At 59.3% G+C, this 27731-nt stretch overlaps 2 protein-coding genes across 2 annotated transcripts; one reads left to right on the top strand and one right to left on the bottom strand.

Annotated features, from left to right (window-relative positions):
* The first annotated feature begins 472 nt into the window (after positions 1–472).
* Positions 473–1655, top strand: DDIT3 (DNA damage inducible transcript 3). Its single transcript, XM_058042055.1, has 4 exons — positions 473–559; positions 730–777; positions 868–1019; positions 1113–1655. Exons 3-4 carry the CDS (start codon positions 891–893, stop codon positions 1470–1472), a joined length of 489 nt encoding a protein of 162 aa, XP_057898038.1. The 5' UTR covers positions 473–559; positions 730–777; positions 868–890; the 3' UTR covers positions 1473–1655.
* MARS1 (methionyl-tRNA synthetase 1) lies at positions 1600–14869 on the bottom strand. The gene is given in 22 exon segments (XM_058042051.1): positions 1600–1874; positions 1970–2077; positions 2267–2338; positions 2440–2623; positions 3188–3292; positions 3385–3516; positions 4039–4252; positions 4637–4754; positions 4837–4932; positions 5197–5367; positions 5450–5524; positions 6118–6319; positions 7064–7267; positions 8562–8678; positions 9792–9820; positions 9822–9905; positions 9978–10132; positions 10219–10294; positions 11847–11981; positions 13600–13678; positions 14545–14632; positions 14767–14869. Coding segments are annotated over 22 exon segments (2694 nt in total). The 3' UTR covers positions 1600–1727.
* Between the last annotated feature and the right edge of the window lie 12862 nt (positions 14870–27731).

Here is a 27731-nt window from a genome sequence, read left to right as displayed (position 1 = left end):
GCACGCCCATGGCGCCAGTTCGGCCCCCACAGGTGCCCCCAGCTACCCCCAGGACCCCCCCGGTGCCGCCCCCTCGCCCCAGTGCCCCCCACGTGCAATGGAGGGGAGGGGATGGGGGGGCTGAGACCCCTTTCCTTTCCCCCTCCCGCCCCTCCCGTTAATCCTGGGCGGGGAGAACGAGACCCGAGGCACCGAGGCCCCGCCCACTCCTGTAATCCCCGCCCATTTCCGGACAAGCCCCGCCCCTCGCCCCGTGCCTGCCGGGGGGCGTGGCCCATTTCCCGCCATTGCATCATCCCCGCGTGACCCCCCGCGCGCCCCTCCCTCGCCCTGGGCGGTGCCGTTCGTCCCGCCCCTGCCGCACTCCCATTGGTTCGTGCTCTCCTGCCAGTCACGGATTCCACGCGCTCATTGGCTGCTGCCGGCGCGAGCGTTGCGTCATGGTGTACATAAAGCGGCGCGGCGCGGGGGGCGGGGGCAGCGCGGGACGATGCGGACGAGGATGAACCGGGGGCAGCGAGCGGAGCGGGGCCGGGGGGAGCCGGGACCACCCAGGAAGGTGCGGGGGCAGCGCGGGGACCGGCCCCGAGGGGCGCGGGGGGCGCTGGCCGAGGGTTCCCGCTCGGTGCCGGGAACCGGAGCGCCCGGAGCCGTCTCCGCGGGATGAGGGCCCCGAGCCCCGCACTCGGGGGTCACCGGTCCTGAGAGCACCCCCTTCTCCTTCCCCAGGCATCGAGGAGAAAGTGTATCCTCACTGACCACCACACCTGAGAGCAGGTAAGGGGCCACCCCCGCCGTGCGCACCCCCTTTGTGCACCGGGGGTCCCGCCCGGGTCACCCCTCACTCCGCTCCCGTCCCTCCCGCAGCCCGCGCCGGGCCCGAGGTGACGATGGCGGCCGAGGGGCTGTGGGGGCCGGGCGGCCCCCCCGGCTGGGAGCTGGACGGGTGGTACCAGGACCTGCAGGAGGTGCTGGCGGCGGAGCCCCCCGGGGCCGCCCCCGCCTGGGGAGCCGAGCAGGTGAGCGCGGGGCCGGCAGCGCCCCCGGGGCGGTAGCGCGGGGTGCGGTGCCCCCTCCATCCATCACCGGCCCCGGTTCCGCTGTGTCCGCAGGAGGAGCCGGGCCCGGGCGGCTGCGGGCTGGACCTGGCTCTGGCCGAGGAGCTGCTGCAGCTGCTGGGGCCGGAGGGAGCGGCTCCGGATGAACCCCCGGCCGCGGCCCCCGGCGGGAGCGGCCCGGCCCGGCCCGGCCCCGCCGAGGAGGCGGAGGAGGAAGAGGAGAAGGCGCGGGGGGCGCGGAGGAAGCGGCGCGGCGGCGCCGGGGCCCCGCGGCAGCGGGACGGGGAGCGGCGGGTGCGGGAGCTGACGGCGCACAACGAGCGGCTCCGCGCCGAGATCCAGCGGCTGAGCGCCGAGGTGCAGCGCACCCGGGCCGCGCTCATCGACCGCATCGTCAACCTGCGCCAGCTGTAGCGGCTGCCCCGGGACAGGACCGGGACACGGACCGGGCACAGCGACAGCGGGACAAGGACTCTGCTGCCCCACGGACTGCGGGGGCAGCCCCATGGACAGATGGACACTGCGGACAGACAAGTGGATGCAGCTGCTCCACGCCGTTGTACAGCTCTTGTCGTTTATTACACGTATCCAACCACACCCAGCACGGCCCAGTTTGGTTACTGGAGGCGCTGGGGCTGCTCCTCGGGATGTCCCAGTTTGGAACTGGGGCTACTTCTTCCGTTTGCCCTTGGGCACCTCGGGGCTCCGTCCTTCGGCCAGCGCCAGCTGCCGCTTCAGCTCCAGCAGTTTGGCAACCTGGGCGTCCACCTGGGCCTTCTCCACCTGGGCAGCCTTCAGCTGCCTCACCAGGTTGCCCTGGACAGGTGGGAGGAAGGATTTGAGGGTGTGATGAGGATTTTGGGGGTTAAAGGCATGACAGAGCACGTGTCCCATGCCCTGTCCCCTCTCACCTGCTGGGCCACCTGCTCTGTCAGCTCCTGGATCAGTTTGGGGTCACCTGGAGCCGCGGGGGTGTTGGGGGCTGGAGGGGGGGCTGAGGCCGGGGGGTGCTCTTTGGCCTGAAAGAGATGGGGAGAAGCCCCCTCACTGATGTTCCAGGCAGGTGCAGCTCACCTGGGGCAGCACCAGGAGATACCTGGGGCTCTACAGCAGCACCTTTGCACTGGGAATGGGGAGGGGAGGGATGGAGCTGCAGGTGCCCAAAGTGAAGTGAGGGAGCTTTGGGGGGCACCTGAGCCCCCACTCACCTGCCCTCCCCCAAAGCGCTGCCGCAGGGCTTCCACCTGCTCAGGCTCCAGCTTCTGGAACAGGGGGCTCACCTGGCCACAGCAGGGACAGAGGGGTCACACCTGGGGGGCAGCACCTGCGGCTCCCACCCAGGCAGGGCCTGCCCTCCCCGGGGGCACAGGCCGTGCCGTACCGTGCCCACGCGGTGCCCGGCGGGCAGGGTGCAGGTGAGGCCGGGCCCGAGCCCGCAGCGCTCGGGGGGGATGCGGAGCTGGGCCTGGATGGCGGCGCTGACCCCGGGCACGAAGGGCTGGAGCAGCGCGGCCAGGGCGGCCGCCAGGTTCACTGCCACGCCTGTCACCGTCCCTGCGCGCTGCCTGCGGGGAGACAGCTCGGTGACACCTCTGTGACCCTCCCTGCTCAGTGACTCCCGTGTCCTGCCTAGGGTGGGGACAGCTCGGTGACCCCCCTGTGACCCTCCCAGATCAGTGACTCTCGTGTCCTGTGCCCTCCCTGCTCAGTGACCCCCGGGCCGTGTGCCTGTGCACTGCCTGGGGGGACGACACCTCAGTGCCCATTGTGCCGCTGTGTCCCACCCTCGCCCCCCTCCCTTGTCACTGCCCGTGGGAGGGGCCAGCAGGGACTTTCCAGTGTTCCCCCAGCTCCTGGCTTCACTCCATGCCTGCCCTGTGCCCCCCACCAGTGCCGGCCCAACCCTGACAAGAGCCAGGTGTGGGGACCTCCAGTCACCCCCCACCCCCTCAGATCATGGCTGTGCCCCCCTCCAGTTCCCCCAATCCCAGCTGTAACCCCCCTCCTGTCCCCAGGTGCTCCATCCATCCATCCATCCATCCATGTCCCTCTCATGTCCCCCTCCAGTGCCCCCAATGCCCCCCTGTGCCCCGTCCCTGTCCCCAGGTGTCCCCTCCCTCCCTCCCTACCTGTCCCTCTCGTCGCCCTTGATGCGTTTCCAGGGCTCGTTCACCTGGATGTATTGGTTGCCATGGCGGGAGATGCCGAGCACGCACCTGAGAGCATCCCGGAGCCTGGGGGGCACAGGTGGGCACAGGTGGGGCTGAGCACCTGCAGGGCAGCCCCTGCACCCCTCCCCCCCGGGTCTGGGACCCCCAGCACCCACCGGACCCTCTCCATGAGCTGGTGGTACTGGCGCATCTCCAGCGTCACCCGTGCCAGCAGCCGCTGGTCCTCGGCTGTGAGCGCCATGGTGGGCACGGTGCCCCCGAAGAACTTGCACACGAACATGCCGGCCCTGCACGGGGGGGGACAGGTGTGAGAACAAGCAGGGACAGGTGGGGACAGCTCTGGGACAGGTGTGAGTGCAGCCAGAGACAGGTGTGAGCACAGCCCTGGGCAAGGGGGGGACAGGAGTGAGCATAACCAGGGACAGGTGTGAGCACAACCGGTGTCAGGTGTGAGAACAAGCAGGGACAGGTGGGGACAGCCTTGGGACAGGTGTGAGCACAGCCAGGGACAGGTATGAGCACAGCCCTGGGATAGGTGGGGACAGGTGTGAGAACAATCAGGGACAGGTGTGAGCACAGCCCACAGACAGGCTGGGGACAGGTGTGAGCACAGCCTGGGGACAGTCTGGGACAGGTGTGAGCACTGCTCAGGGACAGGCTGGGGACAGGTGTGAGCACAGCCGAAGGACAGCTTGGAGACAGGTGTGAGCCTGGGGACAGTCTGGGACAGGTGTGAGCAGAGCCCAGGGACAGTTTGGGGACAGGTGTGAGCAGAGCTGTGCCCAGCCCTCTCCCCAGCAGCGCCTCACCTGTTGATGAAGTTGCCCAGGTTGTTGAGCAGCTCCGAGTTGTTCTTGAGCATGAGGTCGGCCCAGCAGAAGGCGCTGTCCTGGCCCTCGGGCCGCAGGTAGAGCAGGTAGAAGCGCCACACGTCGGCCGGGATCCCGGTGTCCTTGGCCATGTCCCCGAACACGCCCACGCCGCGGCTCTTGGAGAACTTCCCGTCCTCGTAGTTCAGGTACTCTGGGACAGGTGAGCACCCACCTGGGGCTGCGCCCTCCCAGGGCAGGAAACGGCCCCAGGCATGGCAGGGGGAGCGAGGACCCCTCACACCTGGGGATCCCCAACACCTGGGGACCCTCACACCTGGAGACCCCCCCCAGCTGAGGATCTCCAACACCTGGGGACCCCCAACACATGAGGACCCACCTCAGCTGGGTCTCCTCAACACCTGTGTCTCCCCTGGGGACCCGTCACACCTGGGGAACCCAAACACCTGGCGACTCCTCACACCAGGGACTCCCCAACATCTGGGGCTCCCCACACCTGTGGCTCTCTGGCTCCCCACCCTTGGGACTCCCTAACACCTGGGGACCCTCCCCACCCCTGTGTCCCCCCCGGCCGTACCTGTGGCGATCAGGTGATTCACCAAGGTGTAGTTGTCATCGGCGCCCAGCAGCGAGCAGGGGAACACCACGCTGTGGAAGGGGACGTTGTCCTTGGCCATGAAGTTGTAGAGCTCCACCTGGCAGGTAACGGGGACAGGTGGGGATGTCAGCCAGGTGTCCTGCTCTGTCCCCACCTGCACCATCACCTGGCTGTCCCACCTGCTGGGGGTTCTTCCACCAGCGCTCCCAGTGCTCGGTGTAGTTGGCGGTGATGGACAGGTACCCGATGGGGGCGTCGAACCACACATAGAACACCTGGGGAGGGGGGGATCCACCTGAGCAGGTGAGCCCGGCAGGGAGGGCAGGACCGACCTGAGCAGGTGAGCCCGGCAGGGAGGGCAGGACTGACCCGAGCAGGTGAGCCCAGCAGGGAGGGCAGGACTGACCTGAGCAGGTGAGCCCAGCAGGGAGGGCAGCACCTGAGCAGGTGAGCCCAGCGGGGAGGGCAGGACTGACCTGAGCAGGTGAGCCCGGCAGGGAGGGCCCAGCAGGGGCACCTGGGGGCTGGGGGGGACTCACCTTGTCCCGGAAGCCGTCGAGGGGCACGGGGGTGCCCCAGGTGAGGTCGCGGGTGATGCAGCGCGGTTTGAGCCCATCGCGCAGCCAGGTGCGCGTGATGTGCCGCGCGTTGGCCGTCCACTCACCTGCGGCCCAGGTGCGCTCCAGCCACGCCTCCAGCTGCCCCTCCAGCTGTGGGACACACGGGTGAGACACCTGGGCACCCTGGTGGGACCTGTGCCCACCTCAGTGCCCCCCCCCGGGTGCTGCTCACCTTGGGCAGGTCCAGGAACAGGTGCTGGGTGGGCGTCACCACCGGGGTCCCACGGCACAGCTTGCACTGCGGGTTCTGCGGGAAACGGGGGGTCCCACAGGTGAGGGCAGTGGGGGTCCCAACAGGTGAGGAGAGTGGGAGTCCCCATAGGTGAAGTGGGGGGGTCCCCACAGGTGGGGTAAGGGGCCAAAGCAGGAGAGGAAGGCTCAGAGTGAGTTAAGGATGTCCGCAAAGGTGAGGTGGAGTGGGGGTCCCCACAGGTGAGGGGTCCCCAAAGGTGGAGCTGGGGCCTCCCCACAGGTGGGGCAAGGGGCGTTACCAAAAGTGGGAGGGGAAGGCTCAGGGTGAGTTAGGGAGGTCCTGAAAGGTGAGGGGGTCCCCACAGGTGGAGTTGGGGGGGTCCCCAAAGGTGAAGTGGGGGTCCCCAAAAGTGGAGCTGGAGGCTTCCCACAGGTGGGGCAAAGGGCGTTACCAAAAGTGGGAGGGGATGGCTCAGGGCAAGTTAGGGAGGTGCATACAGGTGAGGGGGTCCCCAAAGGTCACAGGGTCCCCACAGGTGGCACAGAGGGTCCCACAGGTGGCGTGGGGGTCCCACAGGTGGCGTGGGGCTCCCACAGGTGGCACAGAGGGTCCCACAGGTGGCACAGGGGGTCCCAGGTGCGGCCCACCTGCAGCTCCACGGCGTTGATGAGCTTCCCGCAGCGGTCGCACTGGTCCCCGCGGGCCTCGCCGTAGCTGCAGGAGGGGCAGGTGCCCTCCACGAAGCGATCAGCCAGGTAGCACCCGCAGCGCTCGCACCTGAGCTGCTCCAGCGTGTCCTGCAGCAGGAACCCCCGCGCCAGCAGCCGCTGGAAAATGTCCTGGGCGATGCTGTGGGAGGGAGGGAATGTTGGCACAGGTACCCCGGGGCAGGTGGGCTCAGCTGCTCTGCGGGCTCAGCTGGTCCCCAGGGACTCACTTGGTTAAAATGGCCTCACCTGGTCTGGGGCCTCACCTGGTCTGGGGCCTCACCTGGTCTAGGAGCTCACTGGCCCTCAGGCACTCACCTGGTCTGCTGGGGGTCACCTGGTCTGGGGCCTCACCTGGCCCTTAGGAGCTCACCTGGCCCTTAGGAGCTCACCTGCCCCTCAGGCTCTCACCTGGTCCCCAGGCTCTCACCTGGCCTGCTGAGGCTCTCACCTGCCCCTCAGGCTCTGACCTGGTCTGGGGCCTCACCTGGTCTAGGAGTACACCTGGTCTAGGAGCTCACCGGCCCTCAGGCACTCACCTGGTCTGCTGGGGGTCACCTGGTCTGGGGCCTCACCTGGCCCTTAGGCTCTCACCTGGTCTAGGAGCTCACCTGCCCCTCAGGCTCTCACCTGGCCTAGGGGCTCACCTGCCCCTCAGGCTCTCACCTGGCCCCCAGGCACTCACCTGTTCTGGGGGCTCACCTGGCCTAGGCTCTCACCTGGTCTAGGCTCTCACCTGTTCTGGGGGCTCACCCGGTCTAGGCTCTCACCTGGTCCCCAGGCTCTCACCTGACCTGGTGAGGCTCTCACCTGGCCCCCAGGCCCTCACCTGCCCCTCAGGCTCTCACCTGGCCCCCAGGCTCTCACCTGGCCCCCAGGCCCTCACCTGGTCTGCTGGGGCGTGGTGGTGCGGCCAAAGTGGTCGAAGGAGATGCGGAACCAGGCGTAGATGTCGGCGTGCAGAGCGTGGTAGCGGTCGCAGAGCTGGCGCGGGCTCAGCCCCTCCTGCAGCGCGCGCGTCTCCGTGGCCGTGCCGTACTCGTCCGTGCCGCACACGAACAGCGTGTTCCAGCCCCGCAGCCGGCTGTACCTGCAACACCTGGGGCTGAGTACGGGCACGCCTGGCATGGCTGGCACACCTGCGCTCAGTACCTGCAACACCTGCGCTCAGCACGGGCACACCTGGCATGGCTGGCACACCTGCGCTCAGTACCTGCAACACCTGCGCTCAGCACGGGCACACCTGGCATGGCTGGCACACCTGGGCTCTGTACCTGCAACACCTGCGCTCAGCACGGGCACACCTGGCATGGCTCGCACACCTGCGCTCAGTACCTGCAACACCTGGGGCTGAGCATGGACACACTTGGGGCTCAGTACCTGCAACACCTGCGCTCAGCATGGGCACACCTGGTATGGCTGGCACACCTGCTCAGTATGGGCACACCTGAGCTCAGTACCTGCAACACCTGTGCTCAGCACGGGCACACCTGCTCACTATCTGCACACACCTGCATTCAGTGCTGGGCACACCTGGGCTCAGTACCTGCAACACCTACGGCTCAGCATGGGCACACCTGGCACACCTGGGCTCAGTACCTGCGCACAGCTGTGCTCAGTGCTGGGCACACCTGGGCTCAGCACGGGCACAGCTGGCATGGCTGTGGTCAGCACTTGGCACACCTGGCCTCAGCACCTGGAATGCCTGGCACACCTGAGCTCAGTTCTGGGCACACCTGACCTCAGCACCTGGCACACCTGGGGCTCAGCACTGGGCACACCTCTGGGGGACCTGGCACAACTGGCGGTGAGCACCTGGCACACCTGTGTGTGGGCAGCTGTCACACCTGCAAGGACACTTGTCACACCTGGGCATGGATACCTGTGATACCTGTGCAGGTGTGCAGACAGCACAGCCCCCCCAGATGCACACCTGTAACACCTGGACAGGTGCTCACACAGAACAGCCCCCCCAGGTGCACACCTGTAACACCTGGACAGGTGTTCACACAGCACAGCCCCTCCAGGTGCACACCTGTAACACCTGGACAGGTGTTCACACAGCACAGCCCCCCCAGGTGCACACCTGTAACACCTGGACAGGTGTTCACACAGCACAGCCCCTCCAGGTGCACACCTGTAACACCTGGACAGGTGTTCACACAGCACAGCCCCCCCAGGTGCACACCTGTAACACCTGGACAGGTGTTCACACAGCACAGCCCCTCCAGGTGCACACCTGTAACACCTGGACAGGTGTTCACACAGCACAGCCCCCCCAGGTGCACACCTGTAACACCTGGACAGGTGTTCACACAGCACAGCCCCCCCAGGTGCACACCTGTCCCACCCGTGCAGCCCCAGCCCAGGGTGCCCGGGCTCACCTGGCGAAGGTGTCGGCGCTGAGCACGCAGCCGATGATGTTGCCCAGGTGAGGGACGTTGTTGACATAGGGCAGGGCGCTGGTGATCAGCACGTTCCGCTCACCTTCCACAGGTAACCTGCCCGGGAGGGGGGTCAGAGCAGCGCCCACCTGCCCACACCCCCCTCAGTGCCACCTGGGCACTCCCTCCCTCATTCACTCCCACAGGTGAGTACCCCTGGCACACCTGTTCCATACCTGTCCCTTCCTCACTCCCATAGGTGAGCACCACCTGGGCACACACACACTCCTGGACGTCAGGTATCACACCTGTCCCACACCTGTCCCTCACACAGGTGACTGTCCCCGGGCACACCTGTCCCCACACCTGTCCCTGACTCACACAGGTGTCCGTGGCTCCGTGGGTGTCAGTGTCACACCTGTCCCACACCTGCCCCTCACCTGTCCCACACTCACACAGGTGTCTGTGGCTCCCTGGCTGTTAGTGTCACACCTGTCCCTCACACAGGTGTCTGTGGCTCCCTGGGTGTCAGTGTCACACCTGTCCCACACCTGTCCCACACTCACACAGGTGTCCGTGGCTCTGTGGGTGTCATCTGTCCCTCACTCACAGAGGTGTCTGTGGCTCCCAGGCTGTCAGTGTCACACCTGTTCCACACCTGTCCCACATTCACAGAGGTGTCTGTGGCTCCCTGAGTGTCAGTGTCACACCTGTCCCACACTCACACAGGTGTCCGTGGCTCTGTGGGTGTCAGTGTCACACCTGTCCCACACCTGTCCCCACACCTGTCCCACACTCACACAGGTGTCTGTGGCTCCGTGGGTGTCAGTGTCACACCTGTCCCACACCTGTCCCACACTCACACAGGTTTCCGTGGCTCCGTGAGTGTCAGTGTCACACCTGTCCCCCACCTGTCCCTCACTCACACAGGTGTCTGTGGCTCCGTGGGTGTCAGTGTCACACCTGTCCCACACCTGTCCCTCACTCACACAGGTGTCTGTGGCTCCGTGAGTGTCAGTGTCACACCTGTCCCACAACTGTCCCTCACTCACACAGGTGTCTGTGGCTCCCAGGCTGTCAGTGTCACACCTGTCCCACACCTGTCCCACACTCACACAGGTGTCTGTGGCTCCGTGGGTGTCAGTGTCACACCTGTCCCTCACTCACACAGGTGTCTGTGGCTCCCTGGCTGTCAGTGTCACACCTGTCCCACACCTGTCCCTCACTCACACAGGTGTCCGTGGCTCCCGGGGCGGGGGGCAGTGCCGCAGGGCCCCGTGCCCAGATCTCCACGGCCGCCGCAATGTCGTCGTCGGTCAGCGCCCGCTCGGGGCTCTCCTCGTCCTGCTGCGGGCACCAGGTGAGGGGGGCGGTGCCCACCTGCGCCCCACCCTCCCCCCCGGGGCGGGGCCGCACCTGGGGCTCGCGGGGGGGCCCGGGCAGGTGCGGGGGGTGCTGGGCCAGGTGTGCCCGGAGCTCCCGCAGCGCCTCCGGCAGCAGCGCGGCCGCCGCCCGGCACGGCTCCAGCGCTGACACGGCCCCGAACCACGAGCGCAGCACCTGCAGCTCACCTGGGCAGGGGGGGACAGGGGGGGTCAGCCCGGCCTGGCAGGGACAGCCCCGGACTCCCCCTGCATCCCCCCCGGGCCGCTCTTACTGGGCAGACTGGTCTGGTCCTGCAGCACGGGGAACAGGCTGCCCCACACCACGACATCAGCCACCGAGGCGGCGTCCTGGGGACACACGGACATGGAGGGACTGGGGACACTGGGGGCACTGGGAGGGACTGGGAGCACTGGGAGTGTGAACTGGGGGCACTGGGAGGGACTGGGAGCACTGGGAGTGTAAACTGGAGCACGGGGAACAGGCTGCCCCACACCACGACATCAGCCACCGAGGCGGCGTCCTGGGGACACACGGACACGGAGGGAGGGACTGGGGACACTGGGAGTGTGAACTGGGGGCACTGGGAGGGACTGGGAGCACTGGGACAGACTGGGACTGTGAACTGGGGGCACTGGGAGGGACTGGGAGCACTGGGAGTGTGAACTGGAGCACGGGGAACAGGCTGCCCCACACCAAGACATCAGCCACTGAGGCGGCGTCCTGGGGACACACGGACATGGAGGGACTGGAGAGGACTGGGAGTGTGAACTGGGGGCACTGGGAGGGACTGGGAGCACTGGGAGCACTGGGAGTGTGAACTGGAGGGACTGGGACAGACTGGGAGTGTGAATTGGGGGCACTGGGAGGGACTGGGAGCACTGGGAGTGTGAACTGGAGGGACTGGGAGGGACTGGGAGTGTGAATTGGGGGCACTGGGAGGGACTGGGAGCACTGGGAGTGTGAACTGGGGGCACTGGGAGGGACTGGGAGCACTGGGAGTGTGAATTGGGGGCACTGGGAGGGACTGGGAGCACTGGGAGCACTGGGAGTGTGAACTGGAGGGACTGGGACAGACTGGGAGTGTGAACTGGGAGCACTGGGAGGGACTGGGAGCACTGGGACAGACTGGGACTGTGAACTGGGGGCACTGGGAGGGACTGGGAGCACTGGGAGTGTGAACTGGAGCACGGGGAACAGGCTGCCCCACACCAAGACATCAGCCACTGAGGCGGCGTCCTGGGGACACACGGACATGGAGGGACTGGAGAGGACTGGGAGTGTGAACTGGGGGCACTGGGAGGGACTGGGAGCACTGGGAGTGTGAACTGGAGGGACTGGGACAGACTGGGAGTGTGAATTGGGGGCACTGGGAGGGACTGGGAGCACTGGGAGTGTGAACTGGAGGGACTGGGAGTGTGAATTGGGGGCACTGGGAGGGACTGGGAGCACTGGGAGTGTGAACTGGGGGCACTGGGAGGGACTGGGAGCACTGGGAGTGTGAATTGGGGGCACTGGGAGGGACTGGGAGCACTGGGAGCACTGGGAGTGTGAACTGGAGGGACTGGGACAGACTGGGAGTGTGAACTGGGAGCACTGGGAGAGCCAGGCAGGATGAACAGAGACAGACTGGGACAAACTGGGGACACTGGGAGGACACTGGGTGGTGCTGCCAGGTGAAGGCAGCACTGGGAGCGGCAGGGTGGCACTGGGTGGCACTGGGAGGCACTGGGGCCATTTTCCACCCCGGGGTCAGCAGTGTCCCACCCTCCCCTCCCTCAGGCACACCTGGGCACAGGGCTGGGGACACACCTGGGGACAGCACTGGGGACACAGCTGGGGCCATCCCCGTCCCGCAGGTGACTTCCAGCCCCTCCCCACCCCCAGGCCCCCCTCACTCACCCCGGCCAGGTGGGAGGTGCCGCTCCGGGCCAGCTGCTGCTCCAGGTGAGCCAGGAGGGGCTGCAGGAGCCCCAGGGCCTCAGGCCCCGCCCGGCCCTGAACCAGCCGCAGGTACAGGGCAGCGGCCACTGCCGGCTGGGGACACAGGGGACAGCGGGGTCACATTGGGGGACACAGAGGGGACATAATGGGGTCACATTGTGGGGACACAGCAAGGGATGGAGGGGACATAACATGGTCACATTGGGGGACACAGAGGGGACATAACGGGGTCACATTGTGGGGACAGAGAGGGGACATAATGGGGTCACACAGAGGAGACAGTGGGGACATAACGGGGTCACATTGTGGGGCACAGTGGGGACAGCAGGGTCACATTGGGGGGACACAGCAAGGGATGGAGGGGACATAACATGGTCACATTGGGGGACACAGAGGGGACATAACCGGGTCACATTGTGGGGACAGAGAGGGGACATAATGGGCTCCCACAGAGGAGACAGTGGGGACATAACGGGGTCACATTGTGGGGCACAGTGGGGACAGCAGGGTCACATTGGGGGACACAGAGGGGACATAACGGGGTCACATTGTGGGGACATAGAGGGGATATAATGGGGTCACACCGGGGGGACACAGAGGAGACAGTGGGGACATAATGGGGTCACATTGTGGGGCACAGTGGGGACAGCAGGGTCACATTGTGGGGACACAGCAAGGGATGGAGGGGACATAACACGGTCACATTGGGGGACACAGAGGGGACATAATGGGGTCACACCGTGGGGACACAGAGGGGACATAATGGGGTCACATTGTAAGGACAGCGGGGACATAACCGGGTCACATCGAGGGGCACGGCAGGGACAGCGGTGTCACATTGAGGGGACACAGCGGGGACATAAAGGGATCACATTGTGGGGACACAAAGGGACATAACGGGGTCACATTTTGGGGACATAATGGGATCACATTGAGGGGGACACAACGCGGTCACACAGTGGGACACAGCAGGGGACAGCGAGGACACAACAGGGTCACATAATGAGGTCACATTGGGGGACAGAGCAGGGTCACACCCAGAGGGACACAGGAGGGTTCACACCAAGGGGATACAGCAGGGAGGACAGTGGGGACAGCAGGGTCACACCAGGGGGGACAGTGGGGTCACACTGCAGCAGACAGGGAGCACAGAGCCTCAGAGACACAGCGGGGTCACACCGGGGACACAGCAGGAGACACAGCAGGGTGACAGCAGGGTCACATTGTGGGGACACAGCAGGGTCACAGTGTGGGACAGCAGGGTCACATCAGTGGGACACAGTGGGGTTACACTGGGGACACAGCAGGGAACAGTGGGGACATAATGGGGTCACAGCAGGGGACACAACGAGGAGGACAGTGGGGGACAGCAGGGTCACATGGGGGGCACAGAGGGGTCACAGCAGCAGGACACAGCACGGGACACAGCGGGGGCCAGTGGGGACATAATGGGTCACATTGTGGGGACACAGCGGGGTCACACTGGGGGGGACAGCAAGGGGGCCAGGGAGCACAGAGCCCCAGGGGAACAGTGGGGTCACACTGTGGGGACAGGGCAGCACAGAACCTCGGGGACACATCGGGGGGACAGGGAGCAGAGTCCCGGGGTCACACCGGGTTACACCAGGGTCACACTGGGGACACACAGGGTCACACCAGGTCACACTGGGGACACACAGGGGCACATTGGGGTCACATCGGGGTCTCTCACCTGCAGCTCCGTGGCCTCCCATTCCAGCCACTGCGTGGTGAGGTCGGTGGGCTCCTCCCCACGGCACAGGTAAAAATACCTGGGGGGGCGATAAGGGGGGGTCGGGGCAGGTCCAGAGGGGTTTGGGGGAGCTTTGGGGCGGCTTTGGGGCATGCACGGGGGTGTAGGAGGATAAGGGGATGTCAGAGGAGGTTCTGGGGGTGGCTTTGGGGCAGGGCCAGGGAGGGAAGCTGGGGGCTAAGGGGGTGTCAGGGCAGGTTCTGGGGGTTTGGGAGGCTTTGGTGCAGGGCTGGGGGGAATCAGAGCAGGTTCTGTGGGGTTTCAGGGAGGTTTGTGGGGCTTTGGGGCAGGACTTGGGGGATCAGGGGAAAGGGGGGGGGTCTGGGGAGATTCTGAGGGTTTGGGGAAGGTTTGGGGTGTTTTTGGGGCAGGTTCTGAGGGGTTTGGGGCAGAGCTCGGGAGATCAGGGTAGGTTCTGGGGGTTTGGGGTGCTTTGGGGCAGGTTCTGGGGGGGCTTTGGGGCAGGGCTCGGGGCAGGTTCTGGGGATCTGGGGGGCCTTTGGGGCACGTTCTGGGGGTTTGGAGGAGGTTTGGGGGGCTTTGGGGCAGGACTGGGGGGGTCGGAGCAGGCTCTGGGGGTTTGGGGGTACTTTGGGGCAGGGCTGGAGGGATCAGGGCAGGCTCTGGGGGTTTGGGGGGCTTTGGGGCAGGGCTGGAGGGATCAGGGCAGGCTCTGGGGGTTTGGGGGGCTTTGGGGCAGGGCTGGAGGGATCAGGGCAGGCTCTGGGGGTTTGGGGGGCTTTGGGGCAGGGCTGGGGGGGGGCGGAGCAGGCTCTGGGGGTTTGGGGGGCTTTGGGGCAGGGCTGGGGGGGGCGGAGCAGGCTCTGGGGGTTTGGGGGGCTTTGGGGCAGGTTCTGGGGGCGCTGCCGGGCCCCCCGCACTCACTGGCAGATGGCGTTGGGAGAGAACAGCACGGTACCGCTGTCCAGCTCCAGCCGCAGCTCCAGCTCCGGCGCGGGGTTCTGAGGCCGCTCTGTGGGGAGGGACCGGGACCGGGACAGGCTCAGGCTCGGGCTCGGGCCCTCACGGGGGCAGGGCCGGGGTCAGGCCCGGGGGCGGCGGGCGCGGCCGCGCGGCCCGGGGCGGGCGTGGCGGTGCCGGTCTCACCTGCGGGGCCGCCCAGGTGCGGGCGCACGGGCGCGGGGGCGGCGGCGGCGGCCGCGAGCACCTTGAGGGCGGCGGGAGCGCCCGGCGGGACCCGGAGCTGCATGGCGGAGAGGGCGGGGCCAGCGCCGCGCGGCGGGAGGGGCCGCCATGCCCGGGGGGGCGGGGCCAGCGCGGATCGCTCCGCCACCGGCACGCCCCTCTCGTCACGCACACGAGTCTCGCGAGAGCGCGGGCGGAGGGGTCGCCATGGCAACGGGGACGCGGCTGCGGGGCCGCCATGGCCGGGATGGGGGAAAGGGATAGCGGGAAAACGGGACAGGGGGATAGCGGGAAAACGGGATAACGGGATAGCGGGGTAACGGGATAGCGGGATAGCAGGGTAACGGGAAAACGGGGTAACGGGATAGCGGATAATGGGATAGTGGAGTAACAGGATGGGGGATAGCGGGATAAGGGATAGAGGGATGGCGGGATGGCGGGACGGCAGGATGGGATAACGGGACTGTGGGATAACGGAGTAACAACAGGGATGGCATAACAGGATGGGAACTTGGATCAGAACTGGGATGGGATGATGGAATCAACGGGATGGGGTGGGAACTAGGATGGGATCCGTGAGATAACGGGATGGGAACTGGGATGGGAATGATGGGAATGCTGGGACTGGAACTGGGATGGGATAATGGGATGGGGTGGGATGGAAATGATGGGACTGATGGGATGGGATAATGGGATAAGGGGATGGGATGGGACCCATGGGATGGGATAATGGGATGGGGTGGGATGGAAATGATGGGACTGATGGGATGGGATAATGGGATGGGATAATGGGATAAGGGGATGATGGGATGATGGGAACGATGGGATGGGATAATGTGATAATGGGATGATGGGAACAGTGGGAATGATGGGACTGATGGGATGGGACCCATGGGATGGGATAATGGGATGGAAATGATGGGATGGGATAATGGGATAAGGGGATGGGAATGATGGGAACGATGGGATGGGACCCATGGGATGGGATAATGGGATGATGGGAACGATGGGAATGATGGGAACGATGGGATGGGATAATGGGATGGGATAATGGGAATGATGGGATGATGGGATGGGACCCATGGGATGGGATAATGGGATAAGGGGATGGGAATGATAGGATGATGGGAACGATGGGAATGATGGGAACGATGGGATGGGACCCATGGGATGGGATAATGGGATAATGGGATAATGGGATAGGAATGATGGGAACGATGGGATGGGATAATGGGATGATGGGATGGGATAATGGGATAAGGGGATGATGGGAATGATGGGATGGGATAATGGGATGGGATAATGGGATGATGGGAATGATGGGAATGATGGGAACGATGGGATGGGGCCCATGGGATGGGATAATGGGATGGGGTGGGATGGAAATGATGGGATGATGGGATGATGGGATGAGATGTGGTAGCTATGGAAGAGGCGCTGCAGAAGATTGCCGCGATGTCATGGAAAGCCAGGACCCTCTGTTTCCCGTAGATAAGACCCTCAGTTACTCATAGATAAGAAACTAACAATAGGAATGTGGCCCCACTAACAATAGGAGTGCTGCTCCTCTAACTGTAAAGTCAGCAACTCTTTACTCCTTACTCAGTACTTTTCCATTCCCTACTAACCATGGATAAGGAAGACAAACCCCTTTTGACGTAGAGACCCCTAAGACTATAAGACCCCAGGAGAAGAAGTAATAAATACCATTTGACCGTCCACCACATTGGTGTCTGCGTGTGTCATTGGCCCGAACAGCCCTGGAGAGTGGGCTGTCGAGCTGTACCTCAGAACCAGGTCGCATGCCTTGATATAGAAGGCAACACCCTGTACTCCAAGCACACTGCAGCTGTTCAAGGCATCCCAAGGGGAGTGCAAAACCGACACAACTTGGCTGCCTCTGCTGCTATTTCCATGAGACCATCCCGAACCATAGGCTGATTTCCTTCCTAGGGTAAGGGTAAGAGTTACGCCTAGGGTTAGGGTTTTATTAACCAGAAAGCCCTGAGTTCCAAGAACACAGCAGCTGCCAAGGACTACCCAAGAAGAGCACAAAAGTACCACAACATGCCTGCCTCCACAGCTTTTTCCTTGAGAACATCCCTAATTCCTGGCTGATTTGCCTTTTTCGTCTTAGGGTTGGGGTTCAGCCTAGGGCTAGGATTTTGAAAATCAGGAAGCCCAGACCTCCAGGCACACTGGAACTGTGAAAGGCATCCAAAAGTGACTACAAAAGTGCCACAACATGGCTGCTTTCACGGCTTTTTCCTTGGGAAGAAGCATAACACCAGGCTGATTTACCTTCCTAGGCTAAGTGCTACGCTTAGGCCTAGGGCTCGGATTTTTTAAACCAGGAAGCCCTGTGCTCCAAGCACACTGCAGCTGTGAAAGTCATCCCAAGGGGAGTACAAAAGTGCAACAACACGGCAGCTTTCACAGCTTTTTCCTTGGCACCATCCCTATACCTAGGCTGATTTGTCTGCCTAGGGTTAGGGTTAGGGTTAGGGTTCAGCCTAGGGCTAGGATTTTTTAACCAGGAAGCCCTGAGATCTAGGCTTACTGCAGCTGCCAAAGGCATCCCAAAGGGAGCGCAGAAGTGCCAAAACATGGCTGCTTTCACAGCTTTTTCCTTAGGAAGAACCCTAATACCCGGCTGATTTACCTTCCTAGGCTTACTGTTAGGCTTAGGACTTTGAAAATCAGGAAGCCCTGTGCTCCAGGCACACTGCAGCTGTTCAAGGCATCCCAAGGGGAGTGCAAAAGTGACACAACTTGGCTGCCTCTGCTGCTATTTCCATGAGACCATCCCGAACCATAGGCTGATTTTCTTCCTAGGGTTAGGGTTAGAGTTAGGCCTAGGGTTAGGGTTTTTTTAACCAGAAAGCCCTGAGTTCCAAGAACACAGCAGCTGCGAAGGACTACCCAAGAAGTGCACAAAAGTACCACAACATGCCTGCCTCCACAGCTTTTTCCTTGGGAACATCCTTAATTCCGGGCTGATTTGCCTTTCTCGTCTTTGTGTTGCGGTTCAGCCTAGGGCTAGGATTTTGAAAATCAGGAAGCCCAGACCTCCAGGCACACTGGAGCTGTGAAAGGCATCCAAAAGGGAGTGCAAAAGTGCCACAACATGGCTGCTTTCACGGCCTTTTCCTTGGGAAGAAGCATAACGCCAGGCTGATTTACCTTCCTCGGCTAAGTTGCTAGGCTTAGGCCTAGGGCTAGGATTTTTTAAACCAGGAAGCCCTGTGCTCCAAGCACACTGCAGCGATGAAAGGCATCCCAAGGGGAGCGCAAAAGTGCCACAACATGGCTGTCTCCACAGCTTTTTCCTTGGGATAATTCCTAAATCCAGGCTGATTTAAATGACCAGTGTTAGGGTTAGGGTTAGGCCTAGGTGTAGAGCTTTTTAAACCAGCAAGCTCTGAGCTGCAGGCACATGGCAGCTGCGAAAGGCATCCCAAGGGGAGTACAAAAGTGCAACAACACAGCAGCTTTCACAGCTTTTTCCTTGTCACCATCCCTATACCAAGGCTGAATTATCTGCCTAGGGTTAGGGTTAGGGTTCAGTCTAGGGCTAGGATTTTTTAACCAGGAAGCCCTGAGTTCCAGGCTTACTGCAGCTGCCAAAGGCATCCCAAAGGGAGCGCAGAAGTGCCACAACATGGCAGCTTTCACAGCTTTTTCCTTAGGAAGAACCCTAATACCCGGCTGACTTCCCTTCCTAGGCTTACTGTTAGGCTTAGGCTTAGGACTTTGAAAACCAGGAAGCCCTGTGCTCCAGGCACACTGCAGCTGTCAAAGGCATCCCAAGGGGAGCGCAAAAGTGACACAACATGGCTGCCTCTGCTGCTATTTCCATGAGACCATCCCGAACCATAGGCTGATTTTCTTCCTAGGGTTAGGGTTAGAGTTACTCCTAGGGTTAGGGTTTTTTAACCAGAAAGCCCTGAGTTCCAAGAACACAGCAGCTACGAAGGACTACCCAAGAAGAGCGCAAAAATACCACAACATGCCTGCCTCCACAGCTTTTTCCTTGGGAACATCCTTAATTCCGGGCGGATTTACCTTTCTCGTCTTTGTGTTAGGGTTCAGGCTAGGGATAGGATTTTTAAAATCAGGAAGCCCAGACCTCCAGGCACACTGGAGCTGTGAAAGGCATCCAAAAGGGAGTACAAAAGTGCCACAAAATGGCTGCTTTCACGGCTTTTTCCCCGCGGAAGAAGCCTAACACCAGGCTGATTTACCTTCCTAGGCTAAGTGCTAGGCTCAGGCATAGGGCTAGGATTTTTTAAACCAGGAAGCCCTGTGCTCCAAGCACATTGCAGCTGTGAAAGGCATCCCAAGGGGAGTGCAAAAGTGACACAACTTGGCTGACTCCGCTGCTATTTCCATGAGACCCTCCCGAACCATGGGCTGATTTTCCTTCATAGCGTTGAGATTTGAGATACGCCTAGGGTTAGGGTTTTTTTAACCAGAAAGCCCTGAGTTCCAAGTACACAGCAGCTGCCAAGGACTACCCAAGAAGAGCACAAAAGTGTTGTATTCATATTGTTGCATATCATATTTCCAGAGCCTCATACCTTCTGGGTGGTTTTGTCACAGCAGATCTTCACAGCAGTGGTGTTGTTGCTTCTCAGTCAGGGCTCCTCTCCAAAGCTCTCCCTGACCACCCCGCCCCCTTTTATCTCAATTACCTCCATGGGCTACAGCTGCTGCCCAATCAAGGTCATCACAGCTGCAGCCCATTTACAATAACTAGAATCAGGGCAGGGTTACTAATACAATACAAAGATCTTTCACTGCCATACATATATTTACAATACATACATTTAGTCAGGTCCCTACACAAAAGTACCACAAGATGCCTGCCTCCACAGCTTTTTCCTTGGGGATATCCCAAATTCCTGGCTGATTTGCCTTTCTCGTCTTAGGGTTGGGGTTCAGCCTGGTGCTAGGATTTTTAAAATCCGGAAGCCCAGACCTCCAGGCACACTGGAGCTGTGAAATGCATCCAAAAGTGAGTACAAAAGTGCCACAACATGGCTGTCTCCACAGCTTTTTCCTTGGGGACATCCCTAAATCCTGGCTGATTTGCCTTTCTTGTCTTAGGGTTGGGGTTAGGTAGGCCTTGTGCTAGGATATTGAAAATCAGGAAGCCCAGACGTCCAGGCACACTGGAGCAGTGAAAGGCATCCAAAAGAGAGCGCAAAAGTGCCACAACATGGCTGCTTACACAGCTTTTTCCTTGGCACCATCCCTATACCTAGGCTGATTTGTCTGCCTAGGGTTAGGGTTCAGTCTAGGGCTAGGATTTTTTAACCAGGAAGCCCTGAGTTCCAGGCTTACTGCAGCTGCCAAAGGCATCCCAAAGGGAGCGCAGAAGTGCCACAACATGGCAGCTTTCACAGCTTTTTCCTTAGGAAGAACCCTAATACCCGGCTGACTTCCCTTCCTAGGCTTACTATTAGGCTTAGGCCTAGGACTTTTAAAACCAGGAAGCCCTGTGCTCCAGGCACACTGCAGCTGTTCAAGGCATCCCAAGGGGAGCGCAAAAGTGACACAACTTGGCTGCCTCCACTGCTATTTCCATGAGACCATCCTGAACCATGGGCTGATTTTCCTTCATAGCGTTGAGGTTTGAGATACGCCTAGGGTTAGGGTTTTTTTAACCAGAAAGCCCTGAGTTCCAAGAACAGAGCAGCTGCCAAGGACTACCCAAGAAGAGCACAAAAGTACCACAACATGCCTGCCTCCCCAGCTTTTTCCTTGGGGACATCCCTAATTCCTGGCTGATTTGCCTTTCTCGTCTTAGGGTTGGGGTTAGGTAGGGCTTGTGCTAGGATTTTCAAAATCAGGAAGCCCAGACCTCCACGTACACTGGAGCTGTTCAAGGCACCCCAAGGGGAGCACAAAAGTGACACAACTTGGCTGACTCCACTGCTATTTCCATGAGACCATCCCGAACCATAGGCTGATTTTCCTTCCTAGCGTTGAGGTTTGACATACGCCTAGGGTTAGGGTTCTTTTAACCAGAAAGCCCTGAGTTCCAAGAACACAGCAGCTGCGAAGGACTACCCAAGAAGAGCACAAAAGTACCACAACATGCCTGCCTCCCCAGCTTTTTCCTTGGGGACATCCCTAATTCCGGGCTGATTTGCCTTTCTTGTCTTAGGGTTGGGGTTAGGTAGGCCTAGTGCTAGGATTTTCAAAATCAGGAAGCCCTGTGCTCCAGGCACCCTGGAGCTGTGAAAGGCATCCAAAAGGGAGTGCAAAAGTGCCACAACATGGCTGCTTTCACAGCTTTTTCCTTGGCACCATTCCTATACCTAGGCTGATTTACCTTCCCAGGGTTAGGGTTAGGGTTCAGCCTAGGGCTAGGATTTTTTTAACCAGGAAGCCCTGAGTTCCAGGCTTACTGCAGCTGCCAAAGGCATCCCAAAGGGAGCGCAGAAGTGCCAAAACATGGCAGCTTTCACAGCTTTTTCCTTAGGAAGAACCCTAATACCCTGCTGATTAGCCTTCCTAGGGTTACTGTTAGTCTTAGGCCTAGCACTTTTAAAACCAGGAAGCCCTGTGCTCCAGGCACACTGCAGCTGTTCAAGGCATCCCAAGGGGAGCGCAAAAGTGACACAACTTGGCTGCCTCCACTGCTCTTTCCATGAGACCATCCCGAACCATAGGCTGATTTTCGTTCCTAGCGTTGAGGTTTGAGTTAGGCCTAGGGTTAGTGTACTTTTAACCAGAAAGCCCTGAGTTCCAAGAACACAGCAGCTGCGAAGGACTACCCAAGAAGAGCACAAAAGTACCACAACATGCCTGCCTCCACAGCTTTTTCCTTGGGGACATCCCTAATTCCGGGCTGATTTGCCTTTCTCATCTTAGGGTTGGGGTTAGGTAGGCCTAGTGCTAGGATTTTCAAAATCAGGAAGCCCAGACCTCCAGGCACACTGGAGCTGTGAAAGGCATCTAAAAGGGAGTGCAAAAGTGCCACAACTTGGCTGCTTTCACGGCTTTTTCCTTGGCAAGAAGCCGAACACCAGGCTGATTTACCTTCCCAGCGTTAGTGTTAGGCTTAGGCCTAGGCCTAGGATTTTTAAAACCTGGAAGCCCTGTGCTCCAGGCACACTGCAGCTGTTCAACGCACGCCAGGGGGAGCGCAAAAGTGACACAACTTGGCTGCCTCCACTGCTATTTCCATGAGACCATCCCGAACCATAGGCTGATTTTCCTTCCTAGCGTTGAGGATTGTGTTACGCCTAGGGTTAGGGTTTTTTTAACCAGAAAGCCCTGAGTTCCAAGAACACAGCAGCTGCAAAGGACTACCCAAGAAGAGCACAAAAGTACCACAACATGCCTGCCTCCACAGGTTTTTCCTTGGGGACATCCCTAATTCCGGGCTGATTTGCCTTTCTCATCTTAGGGTTGGGGTTAGGTAGGCCTAGTGTTAGGATTTTCAAAATCAGGAAGCCCAGACCTCCAGGCACCCTGGAGCTGTGAAAGGCATCCAAAAGGGAGTGCAAAAGTGCCACAACATGGCTGCTTTCACAGCTTTTTCCTTGGCACCATTCCTATACCCAGGCTGATTTACCTTCCCAGGGTTAGGTGTAGGGTTCAGCCTAGGGCTAGGATTTTTTTAACCAGGAAGCCCTGAGTTCCAGGCTTACTGCAGCTGCCAAAGGCATCCCAAAGGGAGCGCAGAAGTGCCAAAACATGGCAGCTTTCACAGCTTTTTCCTTAGGAAGAACCCTAATACCCTGCTGATTAGCCTTCCTAGGGTTACTGTTAGTCTTAGGCCTAGCACTTTTAAAACCAGGAAGCCCTGTGCTCCAGGCACACTGCAGCTGTTCAAGGCATCCCAAGGGGAGCGCAAAAGTGACACAACTTGGCTGCATCCACTGCTCTTTCCATGAGACCATCCCGAACCATAGGCTGATTTTCGTTCCTAGCGTTGAGGTTTGAGTTACGCCTAGGGTTAGTGTCCTTTTAACCAGAAAGCCCTGAGTTCCAAGAACACAGCAGCTGCGAAGGACTACCCAAGAAGAGCACAAAAGTACCACAACATGCCTGCCTCCCCAGCTTTTTCCTTGGGGACATCCCTAATTGCGGGCTGATTTGCCTTTCTCGTCTTAGGGTTGGGGTTAGGTAGGCCTAGTGCTAGGATTTTCAAAATCAGGAAGCCCAGACCTCCAGGCACACTGGAGCTGTGAAAGGCATCCAAAAGGGAGTGCAAAAGTGCCACAACATGGCTGCTTTCACGGCTTTTTCCTTGGCAAGAAGCCTAACACCAGGCTGATTTACCTTCCCAGCGTTAGTGTTAGGCTTAGGCCTAGGCCTAGGATTTTTAAAACCTGGAAGCCCTGTGCTCCAGGCACACTGCAGCTGTTCAACGCACCCCAAGGGGAGCGCAAAAGTGACACAACTTGGCTGCCTCCACTGCTATTTCCATGAGACCATCCCGAACCATAGGCTGATTTTCCTTCCTAGCGTTGAGGTTTGAGTTAGGCCTAGGGTTAGTGTCCTTTTAACCAGAAAGCCCTGAGTTGCAAGAACACAGCAGCTGCGAATGACTACCCAAGAAGAGCACAAAAGTACCACAACATGCCTGCCTCCACAGCTTTTTCCTTGGGGACATCCCTAATTGCGGGCTGATTTGCCTTTCTCGTCTTAGTGTTGGGGTTAGGTAGGCCTAGTGCTAGGATTTTGAAAATCAGGAAGCCCAGACCTCCAGGCACACTGGAGCTGTGAAAGGCATCCAAAAGGGAGTGCAAAAGTGCCACAACATGGCTGCTTTCACGGCTTTTTCCTTGGCAAGAAGCCTAACACCAGGCTGATTTACCTTCCCAGGGTTAGTGTCAGGCTTAGGCCTAGGCCTAGGATTTTTAAAACCTGGAAGCCCTGTGCTCCAGGCACACTGCAGCTGTTCAACGCACGCCAAGGGGAGCGCAAAAGTGACACAACTTGGCTGCCTCCACTGCTATTTCCATGAGACCATCCCGAACCATAGGCTGATTTTCCTTCCTAGCGTTGAGGTTTGAGATAAGCTTAGGGTTAGGGTTCTTTTAACCAGAAAGCCCTGAGTTCCAAGAACACAGCAGCTGCGAAGGACTACCCAAGAAGAGCACAAAAGTACCACAACATGCCTGCCTCCACAGCTTTTTCCTTGGGGACATCCCTAATTCCGGGCTGATTTGCCTTTCTCATCTTAGGGTTGGGGTTAGGTAGGCCTAGTGTTAGGATTTTCAAAATCAGGAAGCCCAGACCTCCAGGCACCCTGGAGCTGTGAAAGGCATCCAAAAGGGAGTGCAAAAGTGCCACAACATGGCTGCTTTCACAGCTTTTTCCTTGGCACTATTCCTATACCTAGGCTGATTTATCTTCCCAGGGTTAGGGGTAGGGTTCAGTCTAGGGCTAGGATTTTTTTAACCAGGAAGCCCTGAGTTCCAGGCTTACTGCAGCTGCCAAAGGCATCCCAAAGGGAGCGCAGAAGTGCCAAAACATGGCAGCTTTCACAGCTTTTTCCTTAGGAAGAACCCTAATACCCTGCTGATTAGCCTTCCTAGGGTTACTGTTAGTCTTAGGCCTAGCACTTTTAAAACCAGGAAGCCCTGTGCTCCAGGCACACTGCAGCTGTTCAAGGCATCCCAAGGGGAGCGCAAAAGTGACACAACTTGGCTGCATCCACTGCTCTTTCCATGAGACCATCCCGAACCATAGGCTGATTTTCGTTCCTAGCGTTGAGGTTTGAGTTAGGCCTAGGGTTAGTGTCCTTTTAACCAGAAAGCCCTGAGTTCCAAGAACACAGCAGCTGCGAATGACTACCCAAGAAGAGCACAAAAGTACCACAACATGCCTGCCTCCCCAGCTTTTTCCTTAGGGACATCCCTAATTGTGGGCTGATTTGCCTTTCTCGTCTTAGGGTTGGGGTTAGGTAGGCCTAGTGCTAGGATTTTGAAAATCAGGAAGCCCAGACCTCCAGGCACCCTGGAGCTGTGAAAGGCATCCAAAAGGGAGTGCAAAAGTGCCACAACATGGCTGCTTTCACGGCTTTTTCCTTGGCAAGAAGCCTAACACCAGGCTGATTTACCTTCCCAGGGTTAGTGTCAGGCTTAGGCCTAGGCCTAGGATTTTTAAAACCTGGAAGCCCTGTGCTCCAGGCACACTGCAGCTGTTCAAGGCATCCCAAGGGGAGCGCAAAAGTGACACAACTTGGCTGCCTCCACTGCTCTTTCCATGAGACCATCCCGAACCATAGGCTGATTTTCCTTCCTAGCGTTGAGGTTTGAGTTACGCCTAGGGTTAGTGTCCTTTTAACCAGAAAGCCCTGAGTTCCAAGAACACAGCAGCTGCGAAGGACTACCCAAGAAGAGCACAAAAGTACCACAACATGCCTGCCTCCACAGCTTTTTCCTTGGGGACATCCCTAATTCCGGGCTGATTTGCCTTTCTCATCTTAGGGTTGGGGTTAGGTAGGCCTAGTGCTAGGATTTTCAAAATCAGGAAGCCCAGACCTCCAGGCACACTGGAGCTGTGAAAGGCATCCAAAAGGGAGTGCAAAAGTGCCACAACATGGCTGCTTTCACGGCTTTTTCCTTGGCAAGAAGCCTAACACCAGGCTGATTTACCTTCCCAGCGTTAGTGTTAGGCTTAGGCCTAGGCCTGGGATTTTTATACCTGGAAGCCCTGTGCTCCAGGCACACTGCAGCTGTTCAACGCACGCCAAGGGGAGCGCAAAAGTGACACAACTTGGCTGCCTCCACTGCTATTTCCATGAGACCATCCCGAACCATAGGCTGATTTTCCTTCCTAGCGTTGAGGATTGTGTTACGCCTAGGGTTAGGGTTTTTTTAACCAGAAAGCCCTGAGTTCCAAGAACACAGCAGCTGCGAAGGACTACCCAAGAAGAGCACAAAAGTACCACAACATGCCTGCCTCCACAGCTTTTTCCTTGGGGACATCCCTAATTCCGGGCTGATTTGCCTTTCTCGGCTCAGGGTTGGAGTTAGGTAGGCCTTGTGCTAGGATTTTCAAAATCAGGAAGCCCAGACCTCCAGGCACACTGCAGCTGTTCAAGGCACCCCAAGGGGAGCGCAAAAGTGACACAACTTGGCTGCCTCCACTGCTATTTCCATGAGACCATCCCGAACCATAGGCTGATTTTCCTTCCTAGCGTTGAGGTTTGAGATACGCCTAGGGTTAGGGTACTTTTAACCAGAAAGCCCTGAGTTCCAAGAACACAGCAGCTGCGAAGGACTACCCAAGAAGAGCACAAAAGTACCACAACATGCCTGCCTCCCCAGCTTTTTCCTTGGGGACATCCCTAATTCCGGGCTGATTTGCCTTTCTCGTCTTAGGGTTGGGGTTAGGTAGGCCTAGTGCTAGGATTTTGAAAATCAGGAAGCCCAGACCTCCAGGCACCCTGGAGCTGTGAAAGGCATCCAAAAGGGAGTGCAAAAGTGCCACAACATGGCTGCTTTCAGAGCTTTTTCCTTGGCACCATTCCTATACCCAGGCTGATTTACCTTCCCAGGGTTAGGGTTAGGGTTCAGCCTAGGGCTAGGATATTTTTAAACAGGAAGCCCTGAGTTCCAGGCTTACTGCAGCTGCCAAAGGCATCCCAAAGGGAGCGCAGAAGTGCCAAAACATGGCAGCTTTCGCAGCTTTTTCCTTAGGAAGAACCCTAATACCCTGCTGATTAGCCTTCCTAGGGTTACTGTTAGTCTTAGGCCTAGCACTTTTAAAACCAGGAAGCCCTGTGCTCCAGGCACACTGCAGCTGTTCAAGGCATCCCAAGGGGAGCGCAAAAGTGACACAACTTGGCTGCCTCCACTGCTCTTTCCATGAGACCATCCCGAACCATAGGCTGATTTTCCTTCCTAGCGTTGAGGTTTGAGTTACGCCTAGGGTTAGTGTCCTTTTAACCAGAAAGCCCTGAGTTCCAAGAACACAGCAGCTGCGAAGGACTACCCAAGAAGAGCACAAAAGTACCACAACATGCCTGCCTCCACAGCTTTTTCCTTGGGGACATCCCTAATTCCGGGCTGATTTGCCTTTCTCATCTTAGGGTTGGGGTTAGGTAGGCCTAGTGCTAGGATTTTCAAAATCAGGAAGCCCAGACCTCCAGGCACACTGGAGCTGTGAAAGGCATCCAAAAGGGAGTGCAAAAGTGCCACAACATGGCTGCTTTCACGGCTTTTTCCTTGGCAAGAAGCCTAACACCAGGCTGATTTACCTTCCCAGCGTTAGTGTTAGGCTTAGGCCTAGGCCTGGGATTTTTATACCTGGAAGCCCTGTGCTCCAGGCACACTGCAGCTGTTCAACGCACGCCAAGGGGAGCGCAAAAGTGACACAACTTGGCTGCCTCCACTGCAATTTCCATGAGACCATCCCGAACCATAGGCTGATTTTCCTTCCTAGCGTTGAGGATTGTGTTACGCCTAGGGTTAGGGTTTTTTTAACCAGAAAGCCCTGAGTTCCAAGAACACAGCAGCTGCGAAGGACTACCCAAGAAGAGCACAAAAGTACCACAACATGCCTGCCTCCACAGCTTTTTCCTTGGGGACATCCCTAATTCCGGGCTGATTTGCCTTTCTCGGCTCAGGGTTGGAGTTAGGTAGGCCTTGTGCTAGGATTTTCAAAATCAGGAAGCCCAGACCTCCAGGCACACTGCAGCTGTTCAAGGCACCCCAAGGGGAGCGCAAAAGTGACACAACTTGGCTGCCTCCACTGCTATTTCCATGAGACCATCCCGAACCATAGGCTGATTTTCCTTCCTAGCGTTGAGGTTTGAGATACGCCTAGGGTTAGGGTACTTTTAACCAGAAAGCCCTGAGTTCCAAGAACACAGCAGCTGCGAAGGACTACCCAAGAAGAGCACAAAAGTACCACAACATGCCTGCCTCCCCAGCTTTTTCCTTGGGGACATCCCT

The sequence above is a fragment of the Melospiza georgiana genome, chromosome 29, assembly GCF_028018845.1.
Source record: "Melospiza georgiana isolate bMelGeo1 chromosome 29, bMelGeo1.pri, whole genome shotgun sequence".
Taxonomy (NCBI): Eukaryota; Metazoa; Chordata; class Aves; order Passeriformes; family Passerellidae; genus Melospiza; species Melospiza georgiana.
This window is presented reverse-complemented; position numbering and strand designations above follow the sequence as displayed.

Coding starts and splice junctions, on each gene's coding strand:
- DDIT3 (XM_058042055.1), top strand. CDS start 891: ATGGCGGCCGAGGGGCTGTGGGGGCCGGGCGGCCCCCCCGGCTGGGAG. Junction 1,020..1,112: donor CCGCCTGGGGAGCCGAGCAG/GTGAGCGCGGGG, acceptor CTGTGTCCGCAG/GAGGAGCCGGGCCCGGGCGG.